Genomic DNA, 18,858 nt, shown 5'->3' on the forward strand with positions numbered 1-18,858 from the left:
TAATTTATGCTAGGATGACCTTGCAACAGTACTCCGGTACTTAATTTTCCTCACCAATAATCTCTCCTGACCCTCTCTTACCTAAACTGTTGTCCTGTGTCTTGTCTATCTTAGACTGTAAACACTCCTGGACAGGGCATGTGCTTCACTGTTTGTAGAGTCAGATATATTTACAGCAGTATATAAATAATAAACACATTAATAATAGTAATAATAGACAGGTTTCAGAGTAGCAGCCATATTAGTCTGTATCTGCAAAAAGAAAAGGAGTACTTGTGGCACCTTAGAGGCTAACAAATTTATTTGAGCATAAGCTTTCGTGAGCTACAGCTCACTTCATTGGGTGTATTTTCCACTGAATGCATCCAATGAAGCTCACGAAAGCTTATGCTCAAATAAATTTGTTAGTCTCTAAGGTGCCACAAGTCCTCCTTTTTTCTTTTTTTTAGTAATAATAGACATACCCATGTAAACATGAAAGTTTTTATCCATTAGCACATTTACTCACTAATTTAAGAAAATCATTACACCCTCCCTTGTATTCTTTACATTGGCTGCTTATGCGATGGTAGACAAGTTAGAATAGGGGTGGGCAAACTTTTTGGCCCAAGGGCCACATCGGGGTTGCAAAACTATATGGAGGGCCAGGTAGGGAACGCTGTGTCTCCCCAAACAGTCTGACCCCCACCCCCTATCCACCCCCTCCCACCCCCCGACTGCCCCCCCCTCAGAACTCCCGACCCTTCCAACCCCCCCTGCTCCTTGTCCCCTGACTGCCCCAACCCCTATCCACACCCCCGCCCTCTGACAGGCCCCCTGGGACTCCCACGCCTATCCAATGCCCCCTTCTCCCTGACTGCCCTGCCCCCTTTCCACACCCTTGCCCCCTAATGGGCCCCCTGGGACTCCCACACCTACCCAGGCCCCCTGTTCCCCATTCCCTGACTGCTCCCTGCTCCCTTACTATGCTGGAGCCAGCCACACCGCCGTGCTGCACGGCAGGAGTGGCGGGCCAGAGCACCGGTGGTGCAATGTGCTGAGGCTGCGGGGGAGGGGGTACAGCGGGGGAGGGGCCGGGGACTAGCCTCCCCAGCTGGGAGCTTAGGGGCCAGGCAGGACGGTCCCACAGGCTGGATGTGGCCCACGGGTTTTCCCTCCTCTGGGTTATAAGCTAGTTAGTTGGTTATTTATTTTTTTCAGTCATAAGTAGTGTTGGCTTTTGGCTACACTTAGGACCTCCTTGAGTCTCAGATCATCACCCAAACTCTGACACCACCCACCTTTTAGAACTCCAACTATTATGTTTAAGCATGGCAGAATTCATATTTTAAAATAATTTTGATGGATAATATTGATGTTTACTTTTAAGCTTTTTACAAATATTTTTATCAATATTCACAGTTGCAGAAAGTATGGGGTGGGGTGTCAGTTATTTAACGAGAGTAAATGATGAGATTCAAAGGGTTAAAGCATTATCAATGTTAAAACAAATTGTCAACATCACACGTCAAAATATACAAAGTATATATCCTTAAATCAACAAAACATATATGTTTTTATTTTTCACTTGCTAGTCCATTTGTAATAAGCCTAATTCTGAAATCTAAATAACTGGATTTTAACTCTAAAAAGTTCTCATGCAGCATTTTTCTTACTTTTCCGATCTGTAAATTTTCATCATCTATGGAAATATTTTTCATTTTCTGTATGTATGGTGAAATCAACATTTATTGACAAAAATCTTATCCTTCCAAGACTAGTTATGTCTTAGAATTCGCAGGCAATTATGCCTTTTCTGCAATGGGCCCTAAAGTCTGGAATTTACTCACCTCTTTACCATCTGACTCTGTTCATCTCTTCCTATTTTTAGAGAACACCATAGGACTTTATTTCAAACTTACATTTTAGCCTCATTATTACCATCCCTTTTCCCTTCTGCATTGTACTTGGTTCATTGGTTTATTTGAATTTTAACAAGATTAAGAAATTGTTGTACTTTGGATGATGTGCAATGACATAAGTGCCTTAGCAGGGGACAGTTTAGAAATAAAAGTACAAAGGATTATTAATAAAATGTTCTGTGCACTCTCGCTATAATATGAGAGTACTGACCTATTAAAACCATAATCTAGTCACACATTAAATTGGTCAGAGATTACACAGACAGCGCTACTTCCTATATCACCCTAAACATCACAGGAGAAGTCTCCCCAGCAATCACCCCATAATTTCCTGTATATCTCCAAAAAGATGTGCCTTGGACCATGCTCTGAAGGTTAGTAAACTCAACCTCTGGCAGACCAACAGAGAGAATAACTCTCCACTAAAAGCACTCTTCTGTATTTACACAGAATCTTGAGGGCTGGAAGAAACAAATTAATTTGTAAAATCTGTCAATCTTCCTACAACTCTGTTCCAATTCAGCTGGCACAGTTTAAAGCACAGCTGGTAACTTTACATGACCTTCACTACTTTAACAAGGTAATGCGAAAGATGCCTGCCAGCCACCCTTTAAAGTGACAATGTCACGTAGTATGGCACAATATTTAAGTATATTTAGAAGAGATTTACAGAACATAATTGAAATATTTTAGGAACATTTCATTTCAATTAGGAGATGTGTTACCAAAACATTCCCCTTAAGGGAACCTAAATATTATAGCATCATGTTAGTATAAAAGAGCAAAGGAGAAAACCTGAAGTAGCTACATTGTTCAAACCAGGTGAAATGCAAAAAAATAAACTGCATCAGTGATGAACGTTAGATGTTTTTAAACTTTCAGTTTCAATGACATAAAATGTTATCAGTAATAGGATATATACAGTATTTTAAAATTATGACAGTGTCCCTTTATACCAACTGTCTGTAGAAGCATGTCACCCTAAGTGAGACTCAAGAAGCTGTTACACGGTGGCAATCAGAGATACTAAGCAAGTATCTTACCTAGCCTGCATCCAGCCTTTAGGCCAGAGTGGTTTCACCTCTGTCTCCATAAAGGTCTTGAGGTAATCCTCAGGAGACTGACTTCTATTTGGCTCTAGCTCATAGCATCCCAGCTTGATCTTGACAAGGTTACACAACAAAGCCCTATTGAGAAAGAGAGAGAAGCCAGGCATGAACCATTCAATGGACTGCAAAAGTCAATTTGAACGCTCAGCAGAAAGACTGAGGAATGGAAGAGTTGTTGCCATGTAATGGGCTGTTCACTGCACTCTGTGAAAAGAGCTCACGAGTCTCAGTCCACTTTTGTAGGAAAGATGCTAATGTAAAAGACAACCATTGTAACTGGCATTGATGACCCACCTCTCCACTTCCCTCTTAATGCCCTCCAGGCTTTATGACTAAGGCTACGTTTTAGTCCCGGATATTTTGAGTAAAACTTTCACGGCCCGTGACCTGTCCATGACTTGTACTATATACCCCTAACTAAAACTTGGGCCAGGGGGCTGCAGCGGGTGCTGGGGGAGGGTAGTCCAGGACCTCCACAGGTGCTGGGGGGCGGGGGGGAGGGGGGGACGGGCAGCACACGCCCTGGGAACCCTGCTGATGCCAAGAGGGAAGGATTGGTGGGGCTGGCAGACTCCCTACCTGGCTCCGTGCAGCTCCCTGGAAGCAGCCAGCCTGTCCCTGCAGCTCATAGGGGGAGGGAAAGCCGGGAGGGGCTCCACACGCTTGCCCTGCCGCGAGCTCTGGCTCTGCAGCTCCCACTGGCTGGGGACTGCAGTCAGTGGGAGTTGCAGGGGCGGTGCCTGCAGACGGGGGCGGTGCCTGCAGACGGGGGCGGTGCCTGCAGACGGGGGCGGTGCCTGCAGACGGGGGCGGTGCACAAAGCCCCCTGACCGCTCCGCCTAGGAGCTGCAGGGACATGCCGGCAGCTTCCAGGGAGCCCCCACAAAGTAAGTGCCACCCTGCACCCCAACCCTCTGCCCCAGCCCTGAGCCCCCTCCCACACCTAAACTGCTGCTGCTGGGGGTGGAGGGACCGCAGTAGCCCAAGATTACCCCAACAGCAGCTGGTGCAACTGGCCTAGGGGCTGCCTGATCTGCTCAGGCAATCCCGGAGTGCCACTGCAGAAGTCATGGACTCCGTGACAGATATGCAGCCTGACTTATGACTGACTGCCTCTGTGCCCTCCAATTCTTGACATGTCCTCTTTTATATGGCATCCCCATGTCTGGAACGTTTTCCCTCACCTGGTCTGTCATGGCTCCAATTTCTTCTTAGAACAGAGGATGCCTAAAACTCTATTGATACACCGTATTCCACATCACAGTACATTATTTATTGAAACCACAAGCTCATTTGCGCAGGGACCTTGTCTTTTTACTGTCACTGAAGCACCTGATATTGAGCTATACCAGAAAAATTGCCATTTTAGGCCTTGGTGGACAGACTGAATGAATGGGACAAAAACTGAACTCCCTTCTTGACTCTACAGATAGTCTCTCTAGGTCAGCTTGTGATATATTGGCCACAGATGTAGATGGGCAAAGACCTCATCAGTGTCCAAGAGCTGCAAATCCAGCACTTTTCACTAGTGCTAGTTTCTGCTCTGAAGTGAATTGCCTAAACTGGGAAATTTTTACCTTTTTAAATACTGATTTAGTGAAATCCATTTGCTAAAAAAACCACACAATTTTCAGTAACAGTTAAATTTCCTGGAGTAGACAAGTCATCATTATGTCAGGTGAGGTTCTGTGCTGTCCAAAATCAAAACAGTGCTATGTGATGCAGCCCAGCCCCAGCACATCCTCTTATATTAAAGTTTTTAAGGTAAGTCCTTGGGATGCAGCTTTTCAACTGTCTTCTGAAATTCCTACATCAAGGATATCCTCCCTTTGGCTGGATACAGGATTTTACGCATGGCCTTTTATACTGCTCCAGCATTTTTATGTGGTATAAAGAGACTGGAGTGGGGATTCAGGTCTCCCACCCCTCAAGTTTCAGAAACAAAGTTGCATGGGAAACTGAGATGCCTTCCTTCATACCTATCTTTTTTATAAAGCCATATTGCACCTGTCCCTTTCCAAATCTCTATCAAGTCTGTTTCTGACTGGGATTGTTTACTAGATGGTGCTGTGGCTCAGTGTCCACACAGGCACGTTAAAAAACTTGTGCAAGGTGAAAAAGGGGAATGTTATGTCACACCTCACTGTATCATCCCAGTGGAATTTCTTTCTTGGCCCAATAATCCTCTTTCCTGGCTTCTCATCATCATCTTCCTCTGATCCATTTTTCTCTCGTTCATCTTCTGCTTGCAATCTAGAACAAATTTTGTGTGAGAGAATTAGGACTTAAAGACACAGACACATGGTGTATTCCCCTTAGAAAGGCACGAATTCTCTTACCAGGCTGTAAAAATAGGGGCGCAGCCCTCAGGTTCTCATTATACCGTTCCCAAAGAGGCAAACATTTGACCCTCCCACTCCATCTCTCCATGTGACTCGCACAACCTCTGGCTGCCAGGGCAAGTTGTGTAGACTCCTTCAGGCCTGCTCACTGTCAGTCTAGTGCTGTGAATGTGATGACAGATGGAGGATTGGTCCTGCTTTGACCAGGGGGTTGGACTAGATGACCTCCTGAGGTCCCTTCTAACCCTGATATTCTATGATTCTAGTCTATGATTCTATGATGCTCACCAGTCAATTCTTACTCCTATACCAAAACCCAAGCCCAAATCAGTTTCCCTCATGCAGTGAAGAGATAAGAGTCTCTTATCAGGACAATCAGGACAAAAATAATCAAGAACATAAAAAAATACATCTCAATTCCATCTTCTTCTTGTTTCCCACTCTTTATATGTTACAGCCTCCTTTTCCTCCTGTCCTTAAGATCTTACCTCAAAGTCACTTAATGAGACTTCTTTTCAGAGTTAGTTGATAGTGTTACTTAATTAGCTGAAGGAATCAAAGAGTACTTTGCACTGTCCCAATTTCCCTTTACACCCCTATATGCATATGGTCTGAGTACACTGCCTTTGCAGTATTTATACCCCAGAATTGAGAAACATGGAAATTTAACCCATGTTTCCTGTATGAATCCCCTGGCCAAATACAAATATCCTGACTTCAGAAGTACGCACTTTGCATTCTTGGCTTGATTGCGAGCCTGACAGTCCTCCTGATACTTGAATAGTTGTTCAGGCATGACATTGCTGACAGCCAGTCTCAGCTTTTGCAGTGGATCCCTCAAACGGTCATCCTGGAAAGAGGCAACAACACCAAAGTAATCTTGGTACATGCACTGCAAAGGACATACCCAACATGTTTTATGAGCTGCTGCTCAGAGACTGCAATCAGACCTTAACAGTGATTTCTAATCAATATTCCCATCAAAACGTATGGAAACTTTAGAAACAGTTCAAGCAATACCTGCTTATTGGTAGTAACAAAAAAGCATGGGAAATTCCAACATGGTTCTCTAAAATGGCACTGAACTACCACATTTTGGTTAACAATGATACAAAACAATGGTATACTGTTTAATTGCTAATACAGCTGAGATGTTCTTGAAACTGAAAGACCAAAAAAAAGGCAAATATCTAGAAAGAAAAACATTTCTATCTTTATGCATTTCTCACAGCATTACTTCTTGGTCTCTTCAGAGGACCCTTTTTACCAAAAAGGGGCTAAAAGTGTTTGATAGAAAAGGAAGAAAAATGGACTGAAGTGAGTACCAACACTTGCCAGTAAGTAATTTAAAATTAAAGTGGCCAAAAATTCCCAGTTGTATACAAGCCATTCGGGCAATATGCAAGACTTCCAAATTTTGAGGAATGATCATCTTCACAGCAAAAGATCTCCAGCAAATGTTAAGCTGATATTATATTATGCACCTACCATTTTCCCTCTCTTAATTATTTTATGCCTGGCCACTGCAACCATTTGCCGAGAAAGGCTTTAACAACATTCCTACAACCAGCAAGAGGACTTTTAGCATGCAACATGTGGCATTTATCTACTCATCCTCCCACCCCCGGCCCCTCCTCCATACCACATAGGTGACAAGCCGTCTACCTCCATGAACGCTTCCAGGTCCTGAACAAGGCTTGGTCCTGAGCTCTTCCACCACCAACTCTAACTACTCACACAAGTAGCAATGCATTAAACAGACCACCAGGGCAGCTCTACTATTCAATCATAGATCACAAAATACCTTAATTTACTCATCTTCACAGGGAAAATATACACACCCATATTTAAAAGCAAAGCAACGGTGAAAATGGAGCACGAAAATCACCTGACAGTCATAATAAGTACAAAAGGGGGTTAAACTAGACGATTCTTGTAGTCCCTTCTAACCCTATGATTCTATGAAAGCAGCATATTTAGACTCACAAAAAGGGTTAAATTGGCTAACCTCCTATTACGATAATGGCTTATTTGCATGGAATTTTGTACAATCAGGTACCCAATTTTTTTGTCCATTCATTGTGTGTTATTATCTGTGTAATCTACCATTAGAGCAGAGCTAGACACCAGGCACAGCCACAACCTTCTTGACTTCTGATCTCATCTAACCTTCAAGATGAAGCAGTTCCATCGCCATAAAGGTCCTGAAATAATACCTGGAAAACTAGCTTTGCCTTCAGTCTCTCACACCCTGCCCTTACTGTTACATACATGACTCCTGCAGAAGCCACTCTCTCTCCCCCTTTTACCTGGACATTGAGGTGTAATTTCTTCAGACGCTTTATCAGTGTGTCCTTATTGCATGGCACAAAAGCCTCAAGATGGGAGTACACGTTGTGACGGACGATAGGACTTATCTCCTGTAATTGCAGCTCAATACTGACAGAAACAAACAAAGAGATAGCTAACTAGTGAGGCAATCCTGGGTGAGGATGGAAACTGTGCAGACACCTAAGGCGCTTTGTGTACATCACATACTCTAGTTATGCATACAAACACACATGAAGGGTGGAGTGTTTTTCTATAGGTGTGTCAGTAAGACTAATTTTTGCAGAGAGATTAAAGTCCATTAGCTAACAATGAGAGTACATTCAGAAAAATATGCTAATCTAATAAATATTACCCTGGCAATACTAAACATGGTTTTGTATGCCATTCAAATTTGCAATTACTATGCCAATTTCACGCCATGAATGAGTCAACTGTGGCTGTTACATTTATTCAGAAATAATTTAACATTTTCTAAAATATTTCTTTTTAACCTACACTATGATCATATAAGGACCGCCCACCCCCATACAAAATCACCTTCCCACACCAGACACTGTGCTGCAAAGATTAGAGAATTAGAATGGGCTAGGTTTTTCCTTCTTAATAAAATCTGAAATTATTCATTTTATTCAAACATGGGACTGTAGGGAAGTGACATGCAAACTTCCACAGAACTATGCTAACGAACTCAAGGCCAAGGGCACTGAAAAATATTTTACACTGGATAAACCATACAGATGCATCTCTGTATTGGAACTTGTCACCAGTACAGATCTTCCAGCTGGTCACTAACTGGCTGAGATTAACTTGTCTTCCCCACTTGTTTAGTTTCCTTTTTTAAGGTCTTTGTAGGAGTAATTTAAAGATAACATCCCAAAACATACAGAACTGAAGAGGTGAACACTTACTCCAGCAGAATATTGTTCATATCCTGCGTGAAGAATTTCTTCCTGCCTTCTTCATCAAACAGCTTGGCAGCCTGGAAGGAGAGCAATAAAAGTACTAAGAAATTTATAGCACATTTTACCCTAAAGATCTTTACAGACTTAAATGATATACAAACTACCTTTATGGCCATACATCACCCTGCCCTGAAATACACCCACCATAACAGCGTAATACAAAACCACTACATGACTATTTAGAATAGGAAGTGAAGAATATTACTATATCCAATTGAAACTGCAGGAGAAGTGCAAACAGGCAAAACAATCATTCAATTTAGACTGTGGCCAGGTCTCTGGGGTTAGTACCCCATTCTTGCTAAAAGCCAAAGGACCTTTCAATGAAAAGTTATTAGGTCCTTTGTTTTAATGTCTCCTCCAAAAGATACCACCAGCAATGATATCCTCCCCCCATAAAAAAAATAAAATAAAATCATGCTGGGTCAGTGAGTGGTTCACTGTTCACTTGAAGGGAAAAACACGACTCGATAAATTATACCAACAGTGAAATCCCTCATCTCAGTTCATTAAGGATTCTCTTCCTCCCTAGGATTACTGGTTCCTGCTGCAAATCCATTGCCTTCCTGAGCCCTGGTCTACACTAGGACTTTAGGTCGAATTTAGCAGCGTTAAATCGATGTAAACCTGCACCCGTCCACACGATGAAGCCCTTTATTTCGACTTAAAGGGCTCTTAAAATCGATTTCCTTACTCCACCCCTGACAAGTGGATTAGTGCTTAAATCGGCCTTGCCGGCTCGAATTTGGAGTACTGTGGACACAATTCGACGGTATCGGCCTCCGGGAGCTATCCCAGAGTGCTCCATTGTGACCGCTCTGGACAGCTCTCTCAACTCAGATGCACTGGCCAAGTAGACAGGAAAAGAACCGCGAACTTTTGAATCTCATCTTCTGTTTGGCCAGCATGGCAAGCTGCAGGTGACCATGCAGAGCTCATCAGCAGAGGTGACCATGATGGAGTCCCAGAATCGCAAAAGAGCTCCAGCATGGACTGAACGGGAGGTACGGGATCTGATCGCTGTATGGGGAGAGGAATCCCTGCTATCAGAACTCCATTCCAGTTTTCGAAATGCCAAAACCTTTGTCAAAATCTCCCAGGGCGTGAAGGACAGAGGCCATAACAGGGACCCGAAGCAGTGCCGCGTGAAACTTAAGGAGCTGAGGCAAGCCTACCAGAAAACCAGAGAGGCAAACGGCCGCTCCGGGTCAGAGCCCCAAACATGCCGCTTCCATTATGAGCTGCATGCCATTTTAGGGGATTCAGCCACCACTACCCCAGCCGTGTTGTTTCACTCCTTCATTGGAGATGGAGGCAACACGGAAGCAGGTTTTGGGGACGAAGAAGAAGAAGATGATGATGAGGTTGTAGATAGCTCACAGCAAGCAAGCGGAGAAACCGGTTTTCCTGACAGCCAGGAACTGTTTCTCACCTTAGACCTGGAGCCAGTACCCCCCGAACCCACCCAAGGCTGTCTCCTGGACCCGGCAGGCAGAGAAGGGACCTACAGTGAGTGTACCTTTTAAAATACTATACATGGTTTAAAAGCAAGCATGTGAAAGGATTAATTTGCCCTGGAATTCACGGCTCTCCTGGATGTACTCCCAAAGCCTTTGCAAAAGGTTTCTGGGGAGGGCAGCCTTATTGTGTCCTTCATGGTAGGACACTTTACCACTCCAGGCCAGTAACACGTACTCGGGAATCATTGTACAACAAAGCATTGCAGTGTATGTTTGCTGGCGTTCAAACAACATCCGTTCTTTATCTCTCTGTGTTATCCTCAGGACAGTGAGATATCATTCATTGTCACCTGGTTGAAATAGGGTGCTTTTCTTCACGGGACACTCAGAGGAGCCCGTTCCTGCTGGGCTGTTTCACTGTGGCTGAACAGAAATGTTCCCTGCTGTTTGCCACGGGGAGGGGGGAGGGTTGAGAGGGTAGCCACGTGGTGGGGGGAGGCAAAACGCGACCTTGGAACGAAAGCACATGTGCTATGTATGTAATGTTAACAGCAAGGTTTACCCTGAAAGAGTGTAGCCACTGTTTTATAAAATGTGTCTTTTTAAATACCGCTGTCCCTTTTTTTTTCTCCACCAGCTGCATGTGTTTCAATGATCACAGGATCTTCTCCTTCCCAGAGGCTAGTGAAGATTAGAAAGAAAAAAAAAACACGCACTCTTGATGAAATGTTCTCTGAGCTCATGCTGTCCTCCCACACTGACAGAGCACAGATGAATGCGTGGAAGCAAATAATGTCAGAGTGCAGGAAAGCACAAAATGATCGGAAGGAGAGGTGGCGGGCTGAAGACAGGGCTGCAGCTCAAATGTGGTGGCAGTGTGATGAGAGGAGGCAGGATTCAATGCTGAGGCTGCTGGAGGATCAAACCAGTATGCTCCAGTGTATGGTTGAGCTGCAGCAAAGGCAGCTGAAGCACAGACTGCCACTACAGCCCCTGTGTAACCAACCGCCCTTCTCCCCAAGTTCCATAGCCTCCACACCCAGACGCCCAAGAACGCGGTGGGGGGGCCACTGGCCAACCAGCCACTCTGCCACAGAGGATTGCCCAAAAAAAAAGGCTAGCATTCAATAAATTTTAACGTTGTAAACTGTTAAAGTGCTGTGTGGCATTTTCCTTCCCTCCTCCACCACCCCTCCTGGGCTACCTTGGTAGTCATCCCCCTATTTGTGTGATGAATGAATAAAGAATGCATGAATGTGAAGCAACAATGACTTTATTGCCTCTGCAAGCGGTGATCGAAGGGAAGAGGGGAGGGTGGTTAGCTTACAGGGAAGTAGAGTGAACCAAGGGACGGGGGGTTTCATCAAGGAGAAACAAACAGAACTTTCACACTGTAGCCTGGCCAGTCATGAAACTGGTTTTCAAAGCTTCTCTGATGCTCACCGCACCCTCCTGTGCTCTTCTAACTGCCCTGGTGTCTAGCTGCGCGTAACCAGCAGCCAGGCGATTTGCCTCAACCTCCCACCCTGCCATAAACGTCTCCCCCTTACTCTCACAGATATTGTGGAGCACACAGCAAGCAGTAATAACAGTGGGAATATTGGTTTCGCTGAGGTCTAACCGAGTCAGTAAACTGCGCCAGCGCGCCTTTAAACGTCCAAATGCACATTCTACCACCATTCTGCACTTGCTCAGCCTGTAGTTGAACAGCTCCTGACTACTGTCCAGGCTGCCTGTGTACGGCTTCATGAGCCATGGCATTAAGGAGTAGGCTGGGTCCCCAAGGATAACTATAGGCATTTCAACATCCCCAACAGTTATTTTCTGGTCTGGGAATAAAGTCCCTTCCTGCAGCTTTTGAAACAGACCAGAGTTCCTGAAGATGCGAGCGTCATGTACCTTTCCCGGCCATCCCACGTTGATTTTGTGAAACGTCCCTTGTGATCCACCAGAGCTTGCAGCACTATTGAAAAGTGCCCCTTGCGGTTTATGTACTCGGCGGCTTGGTGCTCCGGTGCCAAGATAGGGATATGGGTTCCGTCTATGGCCCCACCACAGTTAGGGAATCCCATTGCAGCAAAGCCATCCACTATGACCTGCACATTTCCCAGGGTCACTACCCTTGATATCAGCAGATCTTTGATTGTGTGAGCTACTTGCATCACAGCAGCCCCCACAGTAGATTTGCCCACTCCAAATTGATTCCCAACTGACCGGTAGCTGTCTGGCGTTGCAAGCTTCCACAGGGCTATCGCCACTCGCTTCTCAACTGTGAGGGCTGCTCTCATCTTGGTATTCATGTGCTTCAGGGCAGGGGAAAGCAAGTCACAAAGTTCCATGAAAGTGCCCTTACGCATGCGAAAGTTTTGCAGCCCCTGGGAATCGTCCCAGACCTGCAACACTATGAGGTCCCACTATGAGGTCTGTGCTTGTTTCCCGAGCCCAGAATTGGCATTCCACAGCATGAACCTGCCCCATTAGCACCATGATGCATGCATTGGCAGGGCCCATGCTTTGAGAGAAATCTGTGTCCATGTCCTGATCACTCACGTGACCGCACTGACGTCGCCTCCTCGCCTGGTATCGCTCTGCCAGGTTCTGGTGCTGCATATACTGCTGGATAATGCGTGTGGTGTTTAATGTGCTCCTAATTGCCAAAGTGAGCTGAGCGGCCTCCATGCTTGCCTTGGTATGGCGTCCGCACAGAAAAAAGGCGCAGAATGATTGTCTGCCGGAGGGAGGGGTGACTGACGACACGGCTTACAGGGTTGGCTTCAGGGAGCTAAAATCAACAAAGGGGGTGGCTTTACATCAAGGAGTATTTCAGGCAGGACTTCACGGAGGGTTCCAATAAGAAATGGTGCACCTAAGTTATTGTTCTTATTGGAACAAGCAGGTTGGTCTGGCCTCTGATTGATACATGGCTAGATTTACCTCGCTGCACCTTCTCTGTGAGTGACTGCAGTGTGACCTAGAGGAATGAGTCCCCTAGACGGGGGGGCTGGGGACGCAAATGAGTACAAAACAAATCTGGTCTATTTCTTGTTTTGAGCCACACCATCTATCTTTTACATCTTTGGCTGGCAGCGGATGGTGCAGAAGGACTGCAAGCCATCCACATCTCATGGCTGCTCGGCAGAGGACGGTGCAGTAGGACTGCTAGCCATCCTCATCTCTTGCCTGCCTGGCAGAAGATGGTACAGTAGGACTGCTAGCAATCCGTACCGCCTGCCTGCTCACCATAAGATGGTTCAATAGGACTGACTGCACAACTAAAGAGAATGACCTGATCAAGTCACTCCAAATTTAGTCCCTGCGCACGTCTGCCCAGGCGCTCCTGGCCAACGTGGCCAGGAGCACCTTGGACATGACGATGACGGCCACCGGTCGTACTGTACCGTCTGCTGCCACAAGGCAATGGGTTGATGCTGCTGTGTAGCAATGCAGTACCATGTCTGACAGCACCCAGGAGACATGCGGTGATGGTTACCTGAGCGGGCTCCATGCTTGCCGTGGTATGGCGTCTGCACAGATAACTCAGGAAAAAAGGCGCGAAACGATTGTCTGCCCTTGCTTTCACGGAGGGAGGGAGGGAACGGGGGCCTGACGATATGTACCCAGAACCACCCGCGACAATGTTTCAGCCCCATCAGGCATTGGGATCTCAACCCAGAATTCCAATGGGCAGCAGAGACTGCGGGAACTGTGGGATAGCTACTCACAGTGCAACACTCCGGAAGTTGACTCTAGCCTTGGTACTGTGGAAGCACTCCGCTGAGTTAATGCACTTAATGCACTTAGAGCATTTTCTGTGGGGACACACACACTCGAATATATAAAACCGAATTCTAAAAAACCGAATTCTATAAATTCGACGTAATTTCGTAGTGTAGACATACCCTAAGGGGACCTATCTCCACTGCTCCTGATGGAATCCCTGTGAAGGAACCATGCAGACAGGAGCCACATCCACATCCTCCTCTATGGTGCTGTCCAGTGTTCTCTCCAGCTTTGGTTTTGTGGAGTGGAGATCCTGTCTGTGCTCCCGCCTCCTGTTCCTGTATCTTCCTATTCCTAGCCCTATGGGGAGTGGGAGGGAAGATGACCTTGCTCCTACTCCTTTCCATTGATCTCAGTCTACACTGAAATTGAAGGTGTGATTGGCAGCTCTGGTAGGCATAGCTAGATTAAAGCTAACGTGGGTAAGAGACTAAAAATATGAGTGAAGACAGTGGCATGGGCTATAGCACAGGCTGTACAAGCTGGCCTGGAGACCTTGGGTATCCACGTTGCTAACCGATGCTGCTGTATCTTCACTACTATTTTTAGCACATTAGGCCACTGAAAAGAGTGTGCCTGTGAATGCCTGGAGCATTGTGCAAGTGTGATATTCTAATATGTGAGTCTATAGATAATGTGATAATCACACAGCAGTGCAATTGACTATATAGGGAATGTCAAATTTTTAAAAAATGAAAAACGTTCTCCAATCTATTTCCACAGTCAATGTGTTATTCTGACAATAGCAATTAAATTGCAGACAGATGATGTCTTGAGCTGACAATGTTATACTGAAATACCTGTTCTCATTCTTTTGTAATAGACACATGTATGTTTGAAAGTGAAATAGCTGATTGTTGGGATAGTGCATTTTGTACTGCATAAGAAAATAGGAGTTTAATATTCAATAATAAATCATTAAAAAAAGCTTTTTGTGTTATATGTTTTGTCCTTCAATCATGCACAGACAAGCCTATAATAGCAAACTAGTTTAAGTGCTGGACTGTGTTCACTGCTTTCTTATTGTAGAGTCTGGAAATCTGGCATTGTATCTGTATCTATTTTTAAAACCCTGAAGCACTTGTTTTGTAAAAGACTATTAAGAAACATTCATAAACTTTACAAGAACTTTCCTTATAACGTTGCCACAGGACAGTGGATTTAATAGCAAGCATTTCAACCCCAGTGTGTCTTTAAAAGGGTTAATTTTTGTGAAGTGGATTCCACACTAAATCATCTCATTCCTTTTGACAGCCACATTGATATGGTGTTTTTCCTCCCCCACTCTAACCTCACTCTCAGATATTTTATATTAATTTCTCTTGCATCATTTTTAGCCTCGTATCAGAACACCTGCTGAGAAAGATTAGTTAGGGTGGTGAGAGGAGTTGAACTGACCAAGAATAACTGAAGTACTGTAATGACCCTCGGAGCCTGTTCCCCAGAAGACAGTACATGCTTGAAAATAACATCCCCAAACATAAAGGTTCAAAGGTGATCTCAGCACTGTAGGTCTGCCAAATGGCACACATGGTAGTTTTCCATTGAAGAGATAAACATTTAGAGATTTGGATACATTTTATCACATAGATTTCTCTAGGATAATACTCAACTGTTGACTTGTAAGGATTATATGGTATTTGGACAACTACTCTCACAGTAGAAAAAGTCATCCTGCAGTCTCCCTATTAGACTGCTTCCCGGTAGACTTTTTTCTGTTCTATAAAGCACTAGAATTACTTGGAAATTAAATATTACTTGTCTCACAACAGTGGAGGTAGCAGTATGTGAGGGGGAAGGAATTACCTGATTTTTTTTGTTTTTTTAAACAAATTTGGGAATTTACTTTTACTTTAAAAAAAAAGAAATGTTTAGTAGGAGCATGTCCTAATTTAAATGAATGTCACGGTTTTAAAAGATATTACACCTATGTTAATATCACTGTCTGCAGCCAATGTGATCCATAGCTGACCAGACTAGATAACTCATACTCCTACAATCTGAGCATTTATGAAAAGATGACTCAGCAAGAACTATTTAGCCTGTTAAAAATCGTCAGTTGATGGCTTTTTGAACTACATTTTAAAAAAGCTGTCATGTAAAACAAATCATTTAATAAACCCACTCATTTTTAAACTGACCACCAGCTCTTCTCCCCATCCTACAAACTTGTGCAAAAAACCCTAGTAACAACAGAGAAAACTCTTATAAAACTGCAACCACCTTAAAAAAAAAAACAACAACTTTAAATATAGTCTGTGGGAACCATTTTTCTCTGTGCCTTTTAAAATGTTTTTTCTTTCACTGATAATGTTTAAACAAGGGGACCACATTTCACTGTATGCCAAGGAAGCATCTTTCTTCAAATCAAATCACAACACAGTTTTCTTTCCCAAACATTTACTCAAGTGATGTCCAGGCCACCTCCTATTCTTATAGGATAGGCTTGCTTTCTTAAGAAGTTACCACACTATTCAGAAAAACACCACAATGATCAAATGCTGAAGGATGAGACTGTGTGAGTTATTTTGAAAAGCCTTCTCCAGACCAGCTGGGTAACATGGTACACAGTGAAATGGAGGGTCAACTTGGGGCAGATCATCACCACATACTGGATCTGGACTGTTTATTTCTAGTTGTACTCTGTCAGGAGGCCTTGACTAAGTCACATAGTGAAGCCTAGCAAAATGTGGCATAAAAATGTACTAGGCTAGACACAATACTCACTTTTACCATGATGATTATGAATATTTTAATCACTCATTTAAAAAAAAAAGGTATTAACCATTACCCTAGACCAAGTAAGAGTTTTGTAAACTTATGCACAGAAAAAGGGAAGGAAGTGAAGGATCCTCAGAAAAAAATCATTTCTCCAAGCACCAGTTAAGAAACTCCAACACACTTGGGGAAAACGGTAAATTTAAGAAACTTTCAGGTAATATTTGATCTAAAAATTAGAATTTAGTAAAAACAAGCTTTTTCAAAACTTAAAGTCCAATAGAAAGGATTGCATTTTTGTATCTTAGATGGAAACATTTCTAAATAAAACATTCCTCTCTAATTTCTGAGTCCCAAAAATTGCAAAGTTCTGTTAGCATAGGAGAACTTGGACAAGTAATGGACGAGAAAGAAGTGATTACTAACCTGTTCCATAATTGTTGTTCTTCAAGATGTGTACTCCTGCTGGAATTCTGTGCCACTGCACAATGCAGAATGTGCACAGAATTAATGTTCCCCACAGAATTTGAGGTTTCCCCCCAGCACGGTCGCCTAGGGCTGACAGCAGGAACCCTGGGTCGCCCGGAGGTGACAACGGGAGCATGATTATATCATGTTATTTTGACAAACAAAAGTATGCAGAATTTTAAAATACTGTGTGCATAATTTTTAATTTTGGAGCGCAGAATTAACCCAGGAGTAGATGTGTTGTACACGTCCATTGCACCCTCAGGTGTGTGCATCCCCAAGTGCACTGTTGTTGGAGATTTTTCCCTCAGTGGTATCCACTGAGTTGGCCTATGCACCCCCTGCCGCTCTGGATGGTGGTATACCCAACCCTCTTCAGTTCCTTCTTACTGAAGAGACTTCAATATAGAGGGGAAGGAGTCGGGCCATGGAACGGACATGTGCCACACATATCGAAGAAGAGGTTACTCGCCTTGTGCAATACCTGCCGTTCTTCAAGATGTGTGTCCCTACGGTTGCTCCATGTTAAGAGGCGCATGTGCACCTAAGCCCTTGATTGGAGATTTTCAGTTAGTAGTGTCCATTTGGCCTGCACATGCGCCCTAGGCCTCCTCATGCCAGACACCAAGGCTATATGGGGTGCACAGGCAATCCACCCTCAATTTCTTTTCTATCCCAGTGTCCCCTAGGGAACAGTCCTAAGGGAAGGGGAAGGACAGAGGGTAGTGGAGCATCAGTTGGGAGGCCAGCTTGAAAAAAAACTCTGCAGTTACTGCACAAGGTGAATAACCGCTTCTTCCTTGTGTAGTGTCCCTATGAGTGCTCTACTTTCCGAGGGGATACTGCTCAGAAGTCACCTGGAGGAGGGAGCTTTGGAACAGAGTCCATAACTGACGATAATACTGCAGAACTAAGTACCATACCATATCTGACGGCATGGATATGGGAATACTGTTTTGTACATGTGTATTTGGAAGCTCTCTCTCTCTCAGAAATTGGTTCCCCCCCACCCCACCCCACCCCCCTTTTTTTAAGTAATACCACAGATGTTGCCTGAGATCTGATTGAACGTGCTATCATCCTAAGGTGGGGGAGAGGAAATTGGACATCTGTGGAAATGCAATGAGATATCTATTCTGACAGAGTAGAGACAGAAAATCCCATGGACCTATCCACGGTGGAGATGAAGAGCCTGGGGTACCTTCCAAAATTGTCAGGTCCTATCTAATAGAAGGACAAAGCTCTAATATCCATGGTATGGAAAGATTCCTGCAGATAACTACGAGATTTTGGAAAAAATACTGGTAGATGGATGGATGAAGATGGAAATCTGACAGAACTTTTGGTAAGAATTCAGAGCATGGGCATAAGCAGACCTCACCCTTGAACACCATAAGGGAGGGAATGTGCCACTAAAGCCTTAATTTCCTGAACTGTACAGACTGACATTGTGGTAACTAAGCAGGCAGTCTTTGTAGATAAATGGAGCAGGGAACAGTTTTCCATCGGTACGAATGGAAGTCTCATAAGGTGACTGAGAATAAGGTTGAGGTCTAGGGTTGGGCTGTCTAATGTGGGGATAGAGATTGCCCAACCCCTTAATTAATCTAGATGATGCTGGCTAAGCAAATACAGATAATCCCTCTACCAAGGGATGAAAACTGTACCAATTGTATCTTAGCCAAACTGATGGAGAATCCTAATTTCTTCAGACCCAGCAGGTAATCCAGGATGAGCAGAACTGGAACAGAATCAGGCTGAAAGGAGCAATAACTGACCCAGTGAGA

General features: G+C 44.2%; 1 protein-coding gene across 1 annotated transcript in view; it reads right to left on the reverse strand.

Annotated features, from left to right (window-relative positions):
* Positions 1 to 18,858, reverse strand: part of UBN2 (ubinuclein 2) — a 99,922-nt gene that overhangs the window by 34,881 nt on the left and 46,183 nt on the right. The window contains exons 7-11 of the mRNA XM_077831168.1: positions 8,592 to 8,662; positions 7,662 to 7,791; positions 6,084 to 6,202; positions 5,150 to 5,263; positions 2,945 to 3,088 (exon numbers count right to left, since the gene is read on the reverse strand). Of these exons, the coding sequence (XP_077687294.1) occupies positions 2,945 to 3,088; positions 5,150 to 5,263; positions 6,084 to 6,202; positions 7,662 to 7,791; positions 8,592 to 8,662 (578 nt within the window). The remainder of the gene's footprint in view (positions 1 to 2,944; positions 3,089 to 5,149; positions 5,264 to 6,083; positions 6,203 to 7,661; positions 7,792 to 8,591; positions 8,663 to 18,858) is intronic.

This window comes from Eretmochelys imbricata, chromosome 1 (assembly GCF_965152235.1).
Source record: "Eretmochelys imbricata isolate rEreImb1 chromosome 1, rEreImb1.hap1, whole genome shotgun sequence".
In the NCBI taxonomy this organism is placed as follows: Eukaryota; Metazoa; Chordata; order Testudines; family Cheloniidae; genus Eretmochelys; species Eretmochelys imbricata.